General features: G+C 38.5%; 1 protein-coding gene across 2 annotated transcripts; it reads right to left on the reverse strand.

Annotated features, from left to right (window-relative positions):
* Positions 1-1,363: 1,363 nt before the first annotated feature.
* On the reverse strand, positions 1,364-21,946 carry kcnn4 (potassium intermediate/small conductance calcium-activated channel, subfamily N, member 4). 2 transcript variants are annotated; one of them, XM_057339951.1, is made up of 9 exons: positions 21,313-21,946; positions 17,530-17,625; positions 15,554-16,008; positions 14,459-14,594; positions 11,366-11,476; positions 5,299-5,420; positions 2,187-2,256; positions 1,655-1,821; positions 1,364-1,473 (listed from the first exon to the last, which is right to left on the reverse strand). In XM_057339951.1, exons 1-9 carry the CDS (start codon positions 21,595-21,597, stop codon positions 1,470-1,472), a joined length of 1,446 nt encoding a protein of 481 aa, XP_057195934.1. In that variant the 5' UTR covers positions 21,598-21,946; the 3' UTR covers positions 1,364-1,469. The 2 variants fall into 2 exon arrangements, with proteins under 2 accessions (XP_057195934.1, XP_057195935.1); XM_057339952.1 differs by lacking the exons at positions 1,364-1,473; positions 1,655-1,821; positions 2,187-2,256 and adding an exon at positions 4,274-4,828.
* Positions 21,947-22,320: the final 374 nt, after the last annotated feature.

A 22,320-nucleotide genomic window follows, 5' to 3' on the forward strand; every position in this document is an offset into this window, starting at 1 on the left:
TACTGTCTAGCAGTCATTGAGAATTTAAAATCTTGCAGAGAAGTTATGTTAATGAAGGCAAAGAGAGAAAACATAATACAATGTGTTCTGAGTTTTTCAATTGTGAACTATAATAGTTCAATTTATGGGGTCTGTGTCATACAGTACAAATCTGATTGATTATAATAAATTTGTAATGCACAAATATACAGAGAAATTAAACTCTTGTTGTTTTTTTAGCTTAGTTCTAGTTTTATATAACACACAAAGTTCTGCTAACATGAGATGTCTTTATTAAAATGTGCAAAAATAATGCTGTAAACATTTTCATTCATTTTCTCCCAGTTTTTGTGTAGATTTCACAATACAACATGCAACGTGTCTTTAATGCAAAGCAATAAATTGTTTTGCTTCACTCGGTTTGCTTTTAAGTTCTTTTATAAGCAGCGACAGTTAATGATTGGTGAAATAATGAATCCGGTGCTATTCTTCCCAGTGGTCTTCCTTGGGCCAGCAGTTTTGAATGGGTGAACACAGCAGTAAAACTGACACCTAAAGTTCCTGTCTGGAAAATAAAAATATAAAAAAGTCTAATCTCTGCTGTTCAAAACGGTTTTAAATATTTTCAGTGATCTTATAAATTTCATATGTTGCACACATCAAATAACTATATCGTAAATGATAAAACACTACAGCAGTTCTCAAACTTGTGCACATATTTTGTCCACCTGGGGGAGATACAACAACAATGGCAAAAAAGTCCGCCTCATACATGGTATCTAATGACAATTTATCTGACTTACCTTTTAAAAAAAAGCTGCCAGCAGTTTACAATTTTTTTCATTAAAAGATACCCAAGCTATAAGCATGCTTTAAATGTAACTGTTTAACATGTCCTTGTGCAACAAGAAACATTGTGTATCAAATCAGAATAGAGACAGAAAGTGACGAAAAAGTTATAATCAAGCTGCTCGGCATGATTTACACTCCTAATATCTTAAAGAAGCATTTGAGACACAGATGCTTTAGAGATGATAATCTTCCTAAATATCACATATAACTTTATCTACAGAGGAACTGCTAGTTTGTTTGAAAAAGAATAAAAAAAGTTTCACATCCTTTTTGTGGCTTCACAAACTTGAACCCGTTACAAGGGCCCTGAGACTATTACAAGATTTGTTCTTGGTGTAAAACTGGAAATTCTCAATGATCAGTCTTGGTATCGCTTTTGAACTGAAACTATCCTTTTCTAAGTTAACGTTCAAAGTGGAAACATTAGCTGCATAAACAAACATCACTATCATAAATACAAATGAGTTTTTTTTTGTAATCAATGTTTTGTCAACATGGAGTCTCCATGGTTCATGCTGCTCGTGTGAGAAATGTTTCGACATGCATTTCCTCCATAAGCTCAGCACACCAGCTGGAGATCGCTCAGAGGACGCAGAGTATAGTGGCCTTCATTAGAAGTTTGAAAGAGTTGTCATAAGTCACCTGTTTAGAGACAGAGACAGAAATTACTCCATAAACCATTTACGTTCATGATGGTTTCAGATCTGAAAATATTAAGGACTGTGATGTTTTCTGAAAATGATTGTTTTCTTATATATAACGAACATATGTCACATATTTCTATTAACATTTCTATAAGACATTTGACTATTGACAGCATCACCTGTGGTCCCGTCTGCTGTGATTTAGCGCCTGTGCGAGCAGCTCCGATGTGCTTTGGAAGGAGCGACTGAGCTCATCGAGCTTCTGCTCCATTGAGATGATTCTCTGCTCAAGCTCATGATAAGAGCTGTTCCAGTTTGCACTTAGATCACACATGATCATCTGCATCTGTTGAATACAGGCAGTGTTGTTTCAAAATGAGCCTTTTAATAAAAGGAATTAAAAGTCATGAGATATTTTTTCCTCCCCAAAATGGACATTTTACATTTGGTTTCAGGTTTATTCCTAATTTGATGAAATATGTCTCAGTGGAAACACTTTCCAGCCTTTTTCTGCTTTTATGTTTATACACACAGTCATAGGGCCTTGTCAGACCTAAGCTAAAAAATTTTTTGAGTTTTTTTATGGAGTTTTTAAATATGTCTAAACACCTAGTAATAAAGAACATGGGCCGATCTAACGTAACACTGATTACGCATGAGCTGAGTTATGTGAGTGCCTCTTTAAAGCACAATGACGAATATCTGGCTCACCTTCGACAGATCCACCATCTCACTGGCAAAATCCCTCAGCTTTCTCCGCTTCAGTCGCAGGTGACGAAATCTAATTGAAGACAAAGAAATGTGTTCATTACGAGTTATAAACCTTACAATGTAACACCAACACCCGAGTCCGGGTTGCCAGCAGAGCAGCGCCACCGGAAGTCCCTTATACCTTTTTGAGTTACATTTTTTTTGTATTGATGAATCTGTTATTTATGTTTCTTATGTCTTAACGTTAACACAAATTTCCCCTTTGGGGGACAATAAAGTGTATTTCATTCATTCATTAGAATTAGCAGCTGTTATATATAATGCTCAACAAATCTTAATAGACCACCACCATCAAATGTCATTTTTAAGTCACATCTGCCCAAAAATAACAATATTGTTGATTACCAAAATCATACATGTTTCTGTAATGGTTAATCCATCAGTAAACTCTTGTATTTCTAATGCTAAAATATAATTGTTGTTATCCATGAATTTTTTTTAATTTACTCTTTTATAAGAAAGGAAGAAAAAAATAGTAAATTACTTTATTATTTTTTTATAGATGCCCAACTGCAGTTATTTAGTTGCAGTCCTAATAGAAAAACACGTTTTAATAGTCGAATGTTAAACATGATTAATTTCTCACTTCTTAGAGAGGATGAATGTGCCGCCTCAAAAGTATAAGTATAAAAATGTGAATAAAGACAGTTTGTTATTTTCTGAATAAATGACAATAAAATGTTTAGTTTTTGATTCCTAAAATATATATGTGTTTTCTCTATTATGGCTAATAAATTTGTTACTGTAAGCATAACTGTACACATAACTGTTTCAAGTATGATCAATTTAAATGGGAAAGTTAACCAAAAAAACGATTTACCCTCATGTTATTCAAAACCTGTATATGACTCTTTCAACAGTGAAATACGCAGAAGATATTTTGAGAAATGTGGTTTTGTGTCCATACAATGGAAGTTAATGGCCAGTGTTGTTTGGTTACCAACAATCTCCAAAATATCTTCTTCTGTGCTATGCAAAAGAAAGTCATGCAGTTTGGGAATGACATGAGAGTAGATGATGACATTTTTTTGGGGGGGGTGAACCATCCCTTAGAAACTCCTTAAAACTGTGTGAAAAGAAATGTATACTTTGGATGCACTAAGGTGCTAGGATGAAACGAATCTGATTAATGCACAAAATGTAAATGTGTTGGAGCTGTCATTTCTCTAATATTTTTTTTTATTTCCTGATAAATCGCGATAAAGTAATTAAAGAAAGTTTTAAACTGTATATGTGTGCAATACGAATTCTAGAAATTTCTTGATGTGTCGGTTTTGTTTAGGTTTCTATGAACATTCTGTGTCCCAAAAAAGCAAACCGCTTATGGAAACTGGTCATTGCAGAGGTAACAGAAGTAACCACCAGTAACTGCTGAAACATGCAAAAATGACAGACCGGTGTCCGTGTGACACAGACTGAGAGCAAAATGGAAACAGACCAAAAAACAGAAACCAGAATGACCTCCCGACTCCTCAGTTGCTCAGTCTATCCACCGCTTTTTTCGTTTTCATTTAGCACTCGCTTTCTTTCCAGCATATTTTTGGTGGTTCTGCTAACTGTAAAACAGGAAGTCAAAAATCCCTCCACCCAACCACTGTTGCTCCTGCTCACAAACACACATGGAACATTCTAAGCGCCAGATTACCAGAGTCATCAATAATATGAAATATTGCTGTGAATAACTCATCTGAACTTTTTATGAAGAAAACCAAAGAAGGCAGCCAGGTGAGCATCTCTTTTTAAACTCAGACTTTTATCTGCAGAAAGATTGGGGCTGTTGTAAACAATCAAGAGTTGACATCAATCAGCTGAGTTATTGTGAAACAAGTTACTTCCAGATGCTGAGAGAACACTGACTGCCTTGTTTGATCAACAAGACTGCAATGTTATGAAAGCTCGAATGCAGCTACTTTCATTTCTTCTTTTATAATTATTTATTGTGTATAATGTAATTTCTGTAACACGGATATGTTTGTATAGGAAATGAAAGTAAAAGAGAAACAGCAAAACAAAATGGCTAAAACCATAAACAGTGAAAACTTTGGCACAAATCATATTTTAATCAACATTTGTTGTCAAGATAAATATTTCTTTAGTTAATTTTTTTTATTGAGTGTGTGAAGAAAGAATGTTATATTAAATGTTTAAACAGGTGTTACATACAGTATAGACAGTTTCATTGAACACACGCTCATGGCCTGGTTGGTAAATTGTTCTTGCTTGATCACAACATGTAATATCATATTTTCATGTAATAAAAACAGGAGTTAGTAAATCCTGATGTCCACTACAATGGATATCAAACAAAAGTAGTAAAGTAGGCATTTAGAAAAGAAAATATATACGCTCTGTAAGCCCCAACCCCAAAAATGCGGCATGTCCCCTAAACAGTACAGTAGGATTTAGATGCATTAGACGTCTCAGACTCATTTCCACCATAGTGGACAAAAATGAATTGCTGGGTCTCAGGAGGATATATAAACAGAACAAAACTATTTTTTGTTATGCTCACATAAAATATAACAAGGTCAAAGAGGTCAAAATAACATAAAAGATGCCCTGTATTTTTCTGACATCAAAACCTGGAAAGAAAACAAGTTTTTTCACTTTTAAGCAGTACAACAGTAATATTTGTGCATGTATTTAGGAAAAGTTCAACAACTGTTTTATGTGATAATCTGTGATCATTTTTATCACAGTTTTTATTTGTCTTTTATGTGGCTTTTCATGACTTTATCTCAGTCCTGACATTTGATTTTGTTGAAATTCACAAGACACAAGACACTGGACTGGAATGGTCACAATACATCTAGAAATTAAGATTAAATGAAAATTTGGAATGGTTTCTTATTTTTTTCAGCGTATCATCCTTTGCTAGTGTTAACCGCTACATGTTTACATTTGTTGGACCATAAGCCTAAACAACTCAAAGTACATTCGAGGAATACATTGGAATTTAACCCACAACCTTGGTGTTGCAAGTGCTATCAACCAGTTGAGCTAGAGGATTTTGAATGGATGAATGTTATTGTGAAGGTAACAGATGACTTACACACAAATGGCCTCCAGCAAACATCTTTGATGATGTCGATGTTCTCCACTGTTGTCCTTTTCCTGGGTGGTTCGATGTAGCAGCCAACATTCTCTTAATACGTTGGCTGCAGCATGCCGGATCTGTGGCACAGAGGATATGATTAATAGGTCATCTATTTGTCATAACTGCTTAATGATCCATTAATGATCTGCCAAGTAAATGTTTCGATTGTTCACCAGACAATCGATAAAATACTGAGAATAAATGGTGCTGTAATTCCAATTAAATTTCACTCTGTAACTGTAAAACGTGTATCATTTGATATTTATATATCAAATTATTGTGAAATTATACAACTGGCATAATAAAATTGGTGTGGGGAGGTCTTGATGAGAACACAAATGGAAAAAGACAAAAACAGAAAGACACAATGGTTATTCTGAGGGTGATTCGCAGATGACAATAGTGATCATAAAGTTATAGGAGGGCTTTCTTTTTTTTATAAAACACATTTCTCCACCTTTGATTCTATTATTGTCCCAGTGTCTTCCTGCAGAAGACCTGGTTACGCATAATGATGTCACGAGCTCCCTGCCAATTTTGTGTGTTTGTAGTTATTATTAGTTTCCAGGACGGACTGTGTCCAGATGTCTTCCTTTAAGTATCATCAGAGTAAATCACTTATCTGATGAGTTGGATATGTGGCACGCTCACACACACAGTGATGTACCCTTGGACAGGAAATGGCTTCTGCTAAGTTGAAAGCACAGGATCCAAACCTATCCAGATGATTATGTTAACAACCTCAGTGTTTTTTTCGTGGTGGAAAACAATCTAATGTAACCACGGGTTCCCTGTTCACCGGAAATGAACATGCATTTTTGTGTCCACGGTATTTTTGGTTATTCTTCAGCTGAATTGTATTTATACTTTGCATTCCATGATAGAAATGTGACTTATTACATATTATATTTCACTGATGAGCATCATAGAATTTCCATGACTTTTCCAGTCATTCGTGAAAAAAAGATAAGGATTAAACCTTGCATAGTGTTCGGGTATGTGGGACCTTTTTGCAGTGTTCAGGAACTCAACAGCCTGTTTTCTGAGAATCGAGATGTGTAAAACGCACGTGAAATGTGTAATATAAAAAGCATTTTTTGGAAAATCGAAACATGAATACCTATATTGTTTAGCACATCATAAACATAATAAAGACTTATTTAATAAAATAGGACCCCTTTAAAAAATGATGTGATTAACTATTTTTGCAACCTCAGACATTTATATCGTATTTGTAGATACGTAAATGTTTTTTCATCCATGTCAAAGATTTTTCTTTTTTAGGACATTTTTTAATACGAAACATTTTTTCACAATTGTGATTAAACAGAAGTAAATGACAAATACTCATATATGCTGTCTATGTTACTTGTGACTGGAATAATGTAAACATCTGTAAAGTATTTTTAATGAATGGTTAAGGCTGTATTGATTTAAAAATGAATAATTCTATTCCCTTATGCAAAGAAAATATATTTTCCTATATATTCACTGTGTAATGGTCCTGTCTGCCCCCTTGTGTTCTCCTGCCAGCTTTCCCCATGTTTTCACTCCATGGACTCTTATTCACCGCACCTTTAACAGTCATGGACTACACTCCCCATAATCTTTTGCACCAGTTCGTCACCATCTTTGATTACACCTGAGACTCATGATTGCATCCACACCTGATCGTCATTCCCTGGACTCTTTATATTCCTTGTGTTTTGTTCTGTTCTTGGTCAGGTCTAGTTGTACTATGTTTGTTCTAGTGCAGACTACATTGTATTCCGTGGATGTTACCTGTTGTTTTTGGTTTTACTTGCCCGTGGATGTTACCTGTTGTTTTTGGTTTTACTTGCCCGTGGATGTTACCTGTTGTTTTTTCTGGATTTACTCACCGGGCAGTTGTGGCCTAATGGTTAGAGAGTCGGACTCGTGACCAGTTGCCGGTTCGATTCCCAGGGCCGGCGGGTAACGACTGCTTGCTCCCCGGGCGCTGCAGTAATAGCTGCCCACTGCTCCGGGTGTACGTGTGTTCACGACTTGCTGTGCGTGTGTTCACTACTCTCTGGATGGGTTAAATGCAGAGGTCACATTTCGGGTATGGGTCACCATATCTGACTAATAGGTCACTTTCACTTTTCACTTTCACTGTCTTCCGTTCACCTATTCCCTGCAATAAACTATCACCAGTCCCCTTCTTCAGTTCCTTGTGTGGCATTGTCCTTCTGTCTGCTTATGTAAAGTGTTACAGAAGACCTGACCTAACTACGATGTTCACTCTACAACCGGACCCGGACATCTTCTCTCCGGAGACTCAACTCCTGCAACTCCGCCAGGATGGGAGGTCTCTGGAGACATACGTGGAGGACTTTTTGGAGGCGTGCAGACTGGTGAGTTGGAGCGACCCCGAGTTTAACCATTTGTTCCTGACTGGGCTGGATGATGAGCTACTCGCTCTCATCATGCTCCCAGACGCAGATGCATATCCCCTGGAGGATTTTCTCAACCTAATCCTCCAAGCTATGGGGTGTGAACTCTGCGTCAGGGAGAGCGATGAAAGTGGGCATAGTAGTTATCCAGTCCCAGTCGCAAATGGGGGGTCTGTTGCAGCTCACATGGGGTGCACGCCTCAGTCCTCCACTGCCCAGCACTCCTCCACAAAGACTTACTGCTGTAGGAAACGGTGTGGATGCTGTAGCACGTCCTCAAAGGGCCTCGAGCCGGTCCCATCCGGCCTTCCAGAGGTCTTTGAGCCGGTCCCGTCCGGTCTTCCAGACGTCTTCGAGCCAGTCCCGTCCGGACTTCCAGTGTCCTTCCAGCCGGTCCCGTCCAGCCTTCCAGAGGTCCTCGAGCCGGTTCTGTCCGGCCTTCCAGTGGTCTCCGAGCCGGTCCCGTCTGGCCTTCCAGTGTCCTTCCAGCCGGTCCTGTCCGGCCTTCCAGAGGTCTCCGAGCCGGTCCCGTCTGGCCTTCCAGTGTCCTTCCAGCCGGTCCTGTCCGGCCTTCCAGAGGCCTTCGAGCCGGTCCTATCCGGTCTTCGATCCGGTCCCGTCCGGCCTTCCAGAGGTCTTTGAGCCGGTCCCGTCCGGCCTTCCAGAGGTCTTCGAGCCGGTCCCGTCCGGCCTTCCAGTGTGCTTCCAGCCGGTCCCATCCGGCTTCCCAGAGTTCTCGGAGCTACCAGTGCCTGTTTCGGAAGTGACTCCAGAGATCGCAGCTGTGATCCTCATCTCCATGGCTGTGGCGTGCGTCAGGGCGATACGTGTGACTGAGAAGCTTCTCCCAGAGCTCAGCGCCATAGCCGTTTCCTCCAGGAGGCCTCGCCTGTGCGCCTCCGCCGTCTGGGTGGTATGGACGACCGGGGGTCTCCCCTGGAATTTTTTGGGGGGTGCAGTACCGGTCTGCAGTGGACGTCCCGGTACTTCTGCTCCAGGCCACCAAACCGGAGAAGCGCAAGCCTGCTGCTATTGCCGTGGTTGTGGTGACGTTAGGCTGCGTCCTTGCCACGGCATCCATCAGCCCCTGCTTCCCCGGCAACACCGCCAAGGCAGCCATCAGCCCCTGCTCCTCGTCTCCCGATTCCAACGTCACGGCCACGGCGCCGTTCCCTGCTCCTCGCCTCCCAGCTCGGCTGACTGTCTGTTTCCTGGTACGGCCTGCACCTCCATGGCCGCCCGAGCTGCCGGCACCTCCCTGGACCCCATGAACAAGTGTGTAGATAAACCAGAAACAATGTCGGAGTGTGTTTAAACCGCTCTGGTTTTAAAGGAAATGGAGAACTACTTTCTTCCGCCACGAATCCAAGCCCAGCATAACGGTTAAACCTCCGCTACTAAATCCAAACAATCACTTCTTTTAAATTTGCGCTGTGCTGAGAGATTTTAAAAGGCAACTCACCGAGAATGTGTTAATGCCATTTCTATTATCTTGTTTGAGACCCTTGCGTCCCGTGCTGTAATATTTTTAAACAATGAGTGCAGAGCACTGTGAATAAATTGCTAGAGACACCACCAACACTGACAACGTTTAGATTCACTTGGCCATTTTCCAGTATTGAAGTTTGCGCAGTGTTGAGATTTATGTAGATCTCATTCATCGTACAGCAGTAACCTAGTTTCGGTTCACAACACGAACAATCTTTGCCTTGGAGAAAGATATGCCTGTAAGTTTATTTACTATATGTAAGCGTTCATATTATGTGTTAACATAATATTGATTCTTGGAAGTTAATCTGTGATCGATATAATGATAATGAAAGAAAGTCCTATCGCATCACATGTACACCCATGTGCGGAACGCAGTGCACGCTATACCAAACGAATTAATGTGCAGTTAGTAATTTCATATCTTGTTTATTGTATGCCAGTTTTACAAAAAAAAGAGAAAGCATCACAGAAGTAAACATTCTGGAAAGGATAAACTGCTGTGTGTGTTTGTTTGCTAGCAATCTAACTTCTTCAGAGTAACGCAGTTGCGAGGACAGCATAGTCCGAGTTAGTTTAGTGGTGGAGTGATACAAACAGTGAAGCGGTTCAACGGTCAGTTCCCGTGATGATCCTGGTGGAATATCTCATGGCTATCAGCCAATCAGATTCGAGAACCAGAAAGAACTGATGTATAATTTAATATAATGCATTATATTTTCCAGTATATTCCCATATATTTTTGTTTCGTAAGGGTTGGGTCCATTAGACAGTGACACACAAACATTGAATTAACAAATACAATACATGCACACCATATAGGGTTAATGTTATTATATAACATTATTATATATATTATATATTATATATATATATTATATATTATATATATATATATATACTGTATATATTAGATGTACTAGCTATTTACAGCTGATGATATATTTTAGAGCTGAGCGTAATTAGGAAAACTAATCCCCTTTTAAAATTTCGACCTTTTCAGAACTTTTTAATATGTTGTTAATATGTTTTCCTTTCCACCTCTGGGAATGTTATAATGCAACCCTTGTGTAGTTGCATGCCAATAGCGACAGTGCATTTGCATTCACACCATGGTTAAATATTGTCAGAATCTTTTCCTGACCACCTCTGAATGTGTTTTCAGTGATCCGATCGCAATTCAAACACAATGCATTTTGGGACCTGCCTTTACTATGGTCAAGTGCTATCCAAATGTGTTCCCATCCCCGAAAAGACATTAATGCCAAGCGTGAAGAGATCCACAGTAATACAGAACCTGTCAACAGATGCTTGCCTACTCCAATATACCTGCTTCCCTCTCACTCCCTTTCCTTTTGTGAAAAGTCTTACCAACTATTATCCTCCTCTATGCATTTATTTGTGGGGTCTCTCCGCCTTCGCTCTGATAAACAAACAGATGGATCCTGTTTTGAGGAGTGTAACACTTCAAAGCACCACCCTGATCACCAGCCCACCTAGCCATGTATATCCACCCACTAAACACCCTCTCTCCTCCATTCCTGTACATCACATACGCTAACACGCCCTCACAGGACACAAACATCAGTGAATCTTATTTCCTGCCTCTAGTTAAACCTCTCATGGACAGACACACATTTTTCCTGACAGGGACCTGATTGTTTCCTCCCTTCAACGCCTTTTGTTGGCTATTAGGAGCTCAGCTGCTTTCTCTGTCTGGCCGACCTAAGCTTTTTCCCACACTGCGCAGTTGTCCGGAATTCCCTATTTAAAGAAAAAATAATATTACAAAAAAAGCCTCCGAAATCACAACACGCGTGCTGTATGGAAAATAACGTTGATTCCCCCCATGTCTGTTCATCCTCTGGGTCACTGCCTTTTTTTTCTCACGCCAAACAGAGAGCTGTTATTTACGGATAGTTAGGGATTTCAAAATGCCTAAGCTAAGCTAAGCCTGATCCGTTTTTTTATTACAACCAATAAGGAAATTACATGTAAATTAATATATATTTAAGTAAATAACGTGTGTGCTGTGAATGTATTGTAAAGACAATAGAGAGTTGGGATCTTCTAAATACCAAGACATGAAAATGTTTTCATATGGTGGTCCATGTGCTCACCCGCTTGGAGATCTGAATGTCCATCATGAAGAAATGCACATGTTTCTCTCCTTTGTTGAGCGCCAACTTCTTAGTCATGACTGCTACCAACATAGCAGTACATGCCACACCCTGACAACAAATACACACACATGAGCATGGTTACCAACTGTCTCAATATCCCAAACATGCACTCAAGCATTTAGAGTTAACATAACAGACAATACACAGAATTCCATCCAAGACCAAGTGCAGTGATAGTGACTTTTTACGATAGTAAAAGTGCATTTACCTTAGCTCCTTCGTTTGATGCATTAGAGGAACGAGAGATAAAAGGTGAGATTAAAAAATGCTACAAATGTCCAAAATTGATTATTCATGGCAGTTGGGGAAATTGGTGTACAGATATATCAGAGAAATTTCCTGTGTCATCACGAAAGAGAACCCTTCAGAGTAATACCAGACCTTTAGGATCTTTTTTGGAATAACAAACTGGATATACATTATCCCTTACATATCACACTATCACTCGAAGCATAACAGGTGAAGCTGACCACATCATTGTGAAGCTGATTTCTTGGGTCTTTATACTGTATATCTGACCAACGAATAGGCATTTTGAATATTTTTGCTGAATCAGCTACAGGTGAGATGGCTTTCCCCTTACTTATGAGCACTCAGTATTCTGTTCCAGCTGGATAAGGAAACTTTTCTTCTGGTTTTCCAAGACTTGGGCACAGGTTGGCATACCCTCCTGATCTAGTGGCGCCAAATGCTATAAACCGCCTAAAAATGGCAATGGTGGAAAGTTTTCCCTAAAAAAAGGGGAAAGCTTATAAAAACACTGAGCGAGAGAGGAAAAGAGGAGTGATGGATTATTTTCCACTGTGTCAGGGAGGTGTCTGGGTTTGGCTTTAGCCCCACGCTCCTGTCGTGTGAGCCTCATGCTCCTATCCTGCACGCTTATCTGCTCTGATCGGAAATGAACGCTGGAGGAGGGCGAGACAATCCAAATGTACATGCAGCTGTGTGAGTCATACGTGGTGTACACCACAGAACAGCAGACGTTTACTTAGACATGCTGGCATGTGCTCACGTTGCCACAACGAAGATTAATTCTCATTTTTAGAATTAATTATTATGTTCAATTTCAGCTATAACTATCTAAGCGCATCTTAATGCATGTGACTCTATTAGGATACACCGATACAATTTAATCAGTTGAGTTCTTGTAAACCTCTTGCTGTGTCTGAAACCGCTCCCTACCTCCTAGTGCACTAAACCGGGTGTCCGAAACCTGAGTCAACTACTTCCTTCCCTACATTCGGTCACTCTTACGAAGGTCACTCTTACCCACAATGCACTCTGATTCACTCACTATTTCCCATGATACAACATGAGACGATCACCTGATTAGAATCAGCTGGAGGACATGTGCACTGACTGACAGTGTCCTAAATCACTCACTCATTTTTATTCACTTCTTCCCCATATAGTGGACAAAAATGTAATTCGCTATATAGGGAATAGTGAACGAGTGAACAAGGGAGCGGTTTCAGACACAGCATCTGACATGAAGTTAACAGATATCGACTACATTTTCAAGCACATTGAAATGATCTTGTGCGGGTGTAACCAAAGAATTTGGTTTATACACAAAACAATCTGTGTATCACATAGCTAAAGCCTTCCCTCCCTCCTTTACTTAGTGAACACCCAGACACAAACAAACACTGCGGATCAAACGAACAATATTCACACAGAGGTCATATTAAAACGATTATTTTATTATGTTATAAAGCTATGCTTTCAACATCACCATTATATGATATGTCAAAGAAAAAAAATATATATAAAAAAAACCTATCAGTGAAATACCTGCATTATATTTCTTAAAGGGATAGTTCACCCAAAAATGAAAATTCTGTCATCATTTACTCACCCTCGTGTAATTTCATACCTGTATAAGTTACTTTGTTCTGATGATATGAATGTTAGCAATTTTCAGTGAAATTTTCAGGAAAAATTAAATGGTAGTCAAAGGTGCTCCAGAACTGTTCTAAATTCTTCAAAATGTCTCATTATGTGTTCAACAGAACAAAAAAATATACAATATTTAGTGGTAATTTGTAGTGGTTGATGTCCCAGAACTGAAAATTGCTAACATTCTTCCAAATATATTTCTTTGTGTTCAATAGAACAAAGAAATGTAAACAGGTTTGGAACAATCTGAGGGTGAGTAAATGCCAGAATTTTTATTTTTGGGTGAACTATCCCTTAAAAGGTGGAAGTTGTAATTTGGTGTCACCAAGCAAGGACTATTGCTTATTTGAATACTGTCAAGTACAATACATAAAACATAATTTATTGCATTGTACAGCAAGGCCTCGTCTGTATAAAACTTCATCATTTTGTCTGTCAACACTGCATAACAGAAATCCCAGTTGGACGCAAGTGCATTTGTATAATAACTGTTTCTAAGTTTGGTTTGGGTGGCTTGTTAAAGGGATAGTTCACTCAAAAATTAAAATGCTGTCTTAATTTACTCAGCCTCAAGTTGTTGCAAAACTGCATAAAATTCTTGGTTCTGTTGAACACAAAGAAGATATTTTGAAGAATATGGGAAACTAAACAGTTCATGGGCACTAAACTACAATAATATTTTTTTCTGTACTATGGAAGTCAATGGTGCCCCAGAATTGTTTGGTAACAAACATTCATATAAATATCTTTCCTTTCCTTACACAGGTTTGGAACAACTTGAGGGTGGGTAAATGATGACAGAAATTTCATTTTGGGGTGAAGTATCCCTTTAAAGCAAAACATATTTTTACTTTATTGTCAATATTGTTTTTTGTAATTTCCAACTACCAATTTCGTATGTACAGTATATGCAATGTTAATTCCTCTGGTGAATGTATTTATAAATATATAAATATTTATAAAAATTCTGTGTGCAAATATTAATTTAATATTAGTAATTAAAGCTATGTATGCTGTCATTTTAAATACAATGCCCCAAGAAGCTAAACAGGACAGTGTATATTGTTATAAAATAATACCTGTAACATAATACCTAAATTATAGTTATGTAAAGTATATACATATATTTACCATAACACCTGTGAAGAGACAAACCACCTTGCCACAGCTGGTATGAGGGGACACATCTCCATAGCCCACTGTGAGGAAGGTGATGGCAATTAGCCACAGCGCTGTGCCCATGCCACCTGTCTCCACTTGTTCCTGCCTATAGGTGGAGACAGAGAGTAACTGAATGTGAGTGAGTGGCCACACGAATAATTTTCTGCACAGTATTTATGAGTTTTGAAAAACCATACAGGACATTTACAATACATGAGAGTTTTTAATAGGGCTTGAAAGACCTTTCATAACCTGAAAATCTTGTTACAAAAAAAATGAAAAACGAAAATGCCAATGATGAATTACACAAATGTTTTTACTACCCACGCCCTGACAGGAATAGTTCCAAGAAATCTAATACTTAGTGACATGTTGTCAATGCTGAAGAACAATTTGTTTGTAGAATAGATCTATTTGTAGGAATTGTTTGACTACAATTCAAACAGAATTTAACAAAAGAGAGAGTGTGAATGAATGAATGACACTTCATGAGCTTTAATCTAATAAATCAAGAGGGATGATTGCCAGATTCTATGTTGACATGTTTACACAAGGTCAAAAAACATTTGGTGAGCACCAAATACGTAGTCTTGCATAGCTAGACCTTCATACTGAAGGTCTGGAAGCTTTCGTGCTTTCTTTGACCAAGGCCCGCCTAAGAGGCCATATGACTGACAGGTATAGCAACCAATCACATTTGTTTTGAGGCGTGGAAAGGTCACCGCAGTAACAGACCGGTGTACATTCACGAACATGTCAAAAGTTAAAAGCTACAACAATGATTATAAGTTTATGCCGCGAACCTTGCATACTTTTAAGAACTAAGCGTTTAGTCGATCGTGATGAATTCTTATTGCAACTGTTGTAAACACGACAGCTTACTTCTTAGATCAGATGGCTTTGTGTTGTTTAGAGGCGGACCGTTAAAGAACGCGACACTCACGTCTCTGAGGCTGAGACTACCAAATATATATAATGCAAACAAATGGATCAGATCAGTGTGTGTGATCAGCTTTGAGTGTCTCTGTTTGGGTATTTAACTGTGTATGTGCTTGTGTTTGTTACCTCTCGCACAGTCGCAGCATCCAGGATGCTGAGAGCCAGAAAAACATGATGAAGACCAGCAGCGTGCGGGCAGGATACTGGTTCATTAACAGCTTGAGCACAAAGCGAAAGGTGAAATTGATGTTGTTGAGGGAGCCGATGCTCCTGTAGGAAGCGCTGAGGAGAACCTTGCTGTGCAACAGGACGGCCCTGTGCACCAGATAAAGCCTCAGGAACATAAGGGCCGAAAGCAGCAGCTCCACATCTAGCATGACTTCTTTGTGACTTGAGGACAAGCAGAGGGGAGCAGAGGAATTTCCCTCAGATTTTTCCCCCAGCCTGTTCCCCATGGCTGGCCTCAGGTAGGTGGCCACGGGATGGATAGCACATACAACGAGCTCCAGAGAGATGCCAAGCACCCGGTTACTGGTCATGGCAATGCGCCAGTCCACCTGGTTGTGGTCGATGATGAAAAGCTTGAAGAAAGGAAAGAAAAACATAGGCAGGATGTGTACAGTATCAACAAGAGAATCACTTGATTGATCTCACAAGGAAGCAATGATTAACAAAGTATGGCAGAGAAAAGAGAGCGCGCAAAGCATTCCTGATTCACGGTAAGAGCGGAGCCAAAATAAACCCAGCCCTGCCCTCTCTGATAGGGTGCCTGGGTATAAACTGCGTTTCTTGTGAAGGACAAATGTGTCAGTGAAATTACTCACAACCATAAATCACAAATGAACGCCTCATTAATTGTATGACACAAAAAATCGTAAACATGAGTTCGAGCATAATAAGAATAACACCACACTAATCCACAGAGAGGTAATAGTGTTTGTGTTTTGGATAACATTCCACACTTCGGAAAGTACGTGGTCAGGAATTCTGTTTTAATTTTTTCCTGATTTACCTGCTACACCTGTTGTACTTTCCATCCAATTTTAGCTGATAGAAAACCTGAGGTCCATTACTGTAAATGTGACCCAGTCTGGCTTAAAACCAGGCTTAAATCTGAAAATCTAAATATGACGTAATAAGCATCCAATTTTGATTTCAATCTTTGTAGGAAAAATTGCTTTATAAATCTCTTTGTTCTGTTGAACACAAAAGAAGATATTTTGAAGAATGTAGGAAAATAAACGGTTCTGGTACTTTTGACTACCATTGTCATTTTTCCTACTATGGTAGTCAATGGTGGGCAAGAACTGTTTGGTTACAAGCATTCTTCCAAATATCATTCTCTGTTTTCATCAGAACAAAGACATTTATACAGATTTGGAACAACTCGAGGGTGAGTAAATTATGTCAGAATTTTTATTTTTGTGTGAACTGCTCCCATAACCGTGACTCTTTTTGATTAATCAATATAATAGATTTATCCTTCATTCTTCTGTCATGTTTCCTTTTTGGCCGAACGTATGTCCTTTGGCCCAAAGGAGTTAAGGTGTGTGTGAGGTGTAATTGATCATTTTCCTCCAGATTTCATCCTCAGTATAGTTTTGTTTTTATGCTTTTAGACATATATTCAGTATTTAAAAACACACACACAAGAGCTCTCAGGAACCCCTCATATCACTGACTCAGCGTGAGAAGTCCAGATAAGACCAGGTCCTAACAGTTTACACTTCTTATCTCTACACTGCACTTGCAGATCTCCTTGTTATGAAACAAATTTTGAATCTTACAGTTAAAAACGTTAAATTCTCCATAGATGTTGTTCTTGCTTCATAAATTAATCACTGTTGCTAAACCCAAAATAGCACACACCAATGATCCTATGGTTTGAACCATTTCAATGGGAGATGAAAAATAAGAAGATTGTAGCAAGGTTTCATCACGTCATATTATTTAGCACAAAACATATCATATCAGATTAGAAAGTCAAATAAGACTCTGATGGAACAGAAGAAAGTCCTCATACATAGACACATGTCCTCAGACACTGAAAGAGAACCAAGTGAAGTCAAATTAATTTTCATTTAGATGGAAAAAACACTCACTCTGATGTCTTTATAATGGAAGGCAATGATGAGAATGAGCAGACACCCTGTGGAGAAGCTGATGAGACCGTTTATGGAGAGTGCATATACAGATCCCTATGGAAAAGAAACAAAACAAAAAGAATGAGAGATAATTATATAATAAAAGCTTATGGTGAGGGACCAAATTTCTTAAGAATTTTCCACGTGAAAACTGAAAAAAACTTTTTAAATACTCATAAAGAGCTAACAGGTAGTATTTCTGCTGTTCAGAAATATATCAGGCATATATAACATTAGAGGTCAAAACTCCAATCCATTATTCAAGCAGGCACTAATTAGGCACTAAATGGTGTGGAAAGATGCAATATGACCGTAGGCAGTATAAGCTGCAAAAAAGTGAAAGAAATGTGGAAAAACTTGCATAATTTTCCTGCATAGCAAGGGGCCGAATTCATGAACATGTTCTTAAGATGTAATAAAAATAAGAAAGTTTCTAACATACATTATAAGTAGTGTGTCTGTGTAAGAATATTCCTAAGTAGTGCAATTTTTGTAAAGAAACGCATGCGCACGAGGTAATTCGATTAAAAAATGTTAATGGATCAATGGAATGACAAACACCTCATGGTTTTTATTAAGCTTGTCATGTAAGTTGGCCAATTAACTGTTGCAGGCTGCAGAATTTATATGCACATTTCCTCTCCAATGTTGAGTTGCTTGGATGCAGAATGTAAGATCACAAATAAAACTGTATCGTAAAATAGGTTGACTTGTGGAATTAGGCTTGATAATCGTTATATTGCTACTGTCCCTCTGAAACCTTGTAATCTCCATATTTCGTATTTATGTTTAACAGTGGGTTTTGCAAATATCAAACCAATAAAAAGTATTAAAAAGTGCTTGTCAACTTTTAAAGAGTACATGTGTTTTTTCCATTTGAAAAATAGTGAATTTTGACATTCAAGGTTTCAGAAGGACAGCGACGATATTCTTTTTTTTTTATCAAATGTTATCACTAAACCAATCTTTGGGGAAGTAAACAGGATAAATGATACATGATATATTGAAACAAGCGTATAAATTAGAATCTAAATTAGAATATAAGAAGAAAATTTAAGAATGTTTTTCTTAAGAATGTTTTGGGAACCTGGCCCCTGGAATGAGCGCACTCATACAGAAAGGTAAATGATTTTCTTTATAAAGCATTCTAGCACAGCCATGCAGCTTGACATAACCACGGGCCAGTAAAACATTAAGCATCTTTATTTGCCTGTGTAAATTTAGGTAATAAAAATCTATAATGGGTCTTTCATGACCTTTCAAGTGTAAAAAAACGCTATTTTTGCTATTACAGTTTGAAATAAACTGGCATTAGTATTATCTTAAGTTTAAGATGACCGTGCTGTTGTCTTAAGTCTCCAGAGGTAAGATGATTAATACATTTAAGGGTAACACAAATTATGTCAGAAATTGCAATTTTGACTGTTTACTTTTAAACATTTAGTCTAGTAATTGCTTTTTATATGAATAATGACGTTCAGGCCTAACTGGCCTTATTTACCTATTGTATTTTTTTTCTCTATCCTTAGAAAAAAACTAGGACTGCCTTTTTACTTCACATTTGTTGCTCATTGGGGAGAAAATGAGCAAAAAAAGTAATTTAAATAATAAAAAAGATCACAAGGTACTTGTTTACTCCACCCAGAGCCGCTGCAGAGAGAGTCGCGACAACGGAAGTTAGGATTATTCTTTAAATTCTTTATTTTCTTTATTTAATTCTTTAAACTTCTTTTAGGAACTTTTTAGAATGATTAGAAACTTCTTTAATTACTTCTTTTAGGAATTCCACTTCTATTCTTACGAATTTCTTTTACGTTTAATTAAAATTTGTCCCCTGGTTTCTACCATTGCATGTTTGATTTTTGGTATAGTGTAACTATACAAGGTACAGAAAGGCTGAGTGAAACTCAACTACTACTGTGTTCTTGATCAATATATGTGCACAGGTAAATATGAGGACTGATGAAAAACATCTGGTACATGACAAATGAGAGGCACTTTTCTTACAGACCCATCTGACATACCCGGATTGGTGTAATAAGGCAAGGTGCCAGATTTAGGTGGATAAAATGCAATGACACTTGTATTCTTCCATACAGTTCTGTTAATGTAGCTATAGAGCTAATAACCAATTGTATATATATTACGATTTCTTTGTATATTTAGGTAAGTGTATGAGAATAAAACAACAAAATTAATGAAACAGAAGTTTAGGGGGTGGGGTTGAGGGCCGAAGTTTGTTTTTCCCACTCCAATCACCACGGTATGTGAAGAGAATAACACATGAAAATCAGCACAGTGCTTTTGTCCCATTAGAGGTCAACACTTGAATCCATTATTCAAACGGGCGCTAATTATGCACTAAATGGTGTGGAAAGATGCAATATGACCATAGGCAGTTGGAGCAACAAAAGGGGGGTTATAGGGGTGGACAAAATGTGGAAAAACTTGCATAAATAGCTGCTTTTCCTGTAGTTTCCAATGGTAATCCTCCACTCTTGCAAATGCTTTTACACCCCAATTTAATTCTTTCTTCAAATTGTCACAGCAGTACTGCTGAAGGAGCATGACCAAAAATAACAGCATAAAACTTTTTACTGAACAGATTACCTGCCAGTCAGGTAAAGCATGATCCAATCACAACTGCACAGTAGAGTATATAGAGCTAACAAGTTCTAATGGTCCAAAAGAAGATTATATAGAAGCTTTGCATTTTATTCATGTTAAAGGAATAACTTTGACTTTCTATATGACAGTATGTTACTATATGCAGTGTACATATTTTCTTTGTTGCTTGTCATTATGGTTCTACTGCATTCTTTAGGTGTCAGTCAATACCTTTTCAAAGTATTGAATACCAAAGTTATCATGTAATGTATGAAATAAAACTTTAATGATGAGAAACAATTACTTTAATCAAGAACATTAAGGGGGCTATTCTCTGTATTCTTGGAAAGGTTCCTTTGCATCAGTATCTCAAAAATCCGGTCAGACAGAGAAAAATTAGAAACAAAACTCACACTGCAACATACATATAGGCCTATGCACTTTTAAAAGTTTGAAATGCTTAATGCTATGGTCTACATTACACCTGTCTCTATAGTGTAAAATGCATCACATAATTAAGATACAAATTAGAATACAAAATACCACTTATGGAACGCATTACAGGGTTATGGAAATGTACGAAATGCACATTGCTCTCAGTGGCACTGTGTGTTTTGTCATAGCCAGCAGACAGAGGTTATAGATGATATATTGCAGATTTCTGTGATCTTTTCCGCCGAAATTCAGAAACGTACCTTTCTTAAATTCTGAGAATAAAAACTACATAAACATTTTCTAAACTTTCTCTCTTCATTACGGTTTCATTATGATTAAGGTTTTTTCAATCTACAAACGAATGAATTGATTTAATAATTAATTTTAAGACCATAATTAAGCAAGCCTTAAAGTTTCACGTGGTTCCAGCCACATGTACTCTCCGCATTTACAGAATTTGGTAGATTAAAAAAACATTATTTACTTAAATTAATCTTTAGAATTATGCAAAATTAACTTGCTCTCTTTTAACTCTGAGCTATAGACTATCAGTTTAATAAAATATAATTGCGTCCTCCAAAGTTTCCATCCATCAATTTCACCAGGCGAATGAAACCCCCCAGCTTCTTTAAATTATCCGTTACACCTGAGGTGCACCGTGCACCATCATTACCTGGAATTCATGTTATAAGTACTTACTGGTTGGTACACGACAGGGCACAGTTCAGCATGTAATATCATTAACATTATTCCCAACAACGCGGTTCCCAGAGCCCACGAGCACAGGCGCTTCTTGTCCTCCAGAAGAAACTTTCTGTCCCGCAGTCTGTAGAGATTTCCCCCCTCGATCGGGCTGAGTCTCTTCCCCGACGGCGACAGCGGCACTCTGATCTCCATCGTCTCGCCGTTGTGGTTGACGAGTCCGTCACAGTTTCTGCTGTCCACCTTCGAGTCGAAATGCGAGAAGCGGGAAGTCATCTCCATTGCGCGCTCTTGTTTTCAGTCCTGACAGACCTGATCGCCTCCTTCAGTCGCCTCCATTCTGTCTTTCCCTCACTCCAGCCGAAATGTTTCATAGACCGGAGGATGGCATGGGACAGTGAGGCCGTATTCCAAGTGGTCCACTTTCGTAGCGCAGTAGCGAAGCGGAGTGATCTCCGAAATGCGCGCCCCCACCGAACTCTTCCTCTCACTCACACAGTGCTTACGCTTTGACCGGAGCCACACGCGTCCGTGGAGACGCGCTCCGACACTCTTCAGTTTCGCTTTTACGCACTGTACGCCAAAGGCAAAACGCTGTGGATGGATTACAGTCACTTCTCTCAAAAGTGCCGCCGCCTAATATGATGTGACTCAAATGTATTCACTTGCTGTTATTTGCTGCGATTGTGATGTGTCTTACTAAAATGGTATTGCTGCACGCATGTGACAAAGTCTTGAAGAGTTTCATTTTAAAATGGATTACATCAAGCCTCGAACAAATATGTTAGTTTTTAAATGTCAAATATTTGCGTCTGACGCTGGCAAACTGCAGTGAGAGGCACAAGAAAGAGTATAGTTCATCTAAACGGGCAGAAGGCAACCAAAAAAATGCACTGCCCACATTAGCTGCGCTGATGTCTGTGATTAAATAATACCATATGGCCACACGGTTTGTCGCCGACCACTCTTTGTTTACATACGCCTTCTTCAAACCCAATGAACTTA

The sequence above is a fragment of the Triplophysa rosa genome, linkage group LG8, assembly GCF_024868665.1.
Source record: "Triplophysa rosa linkage group LG8, Trosa_1v2, whole genome shotgun sequence".
Classification (NCBI taxonomy): Eukaryota; Metazoa; Chordata; class Actinopteri; order Cypriniformes; family Nemacheilidae; genus Triplophysa; species Triplophysa rosa.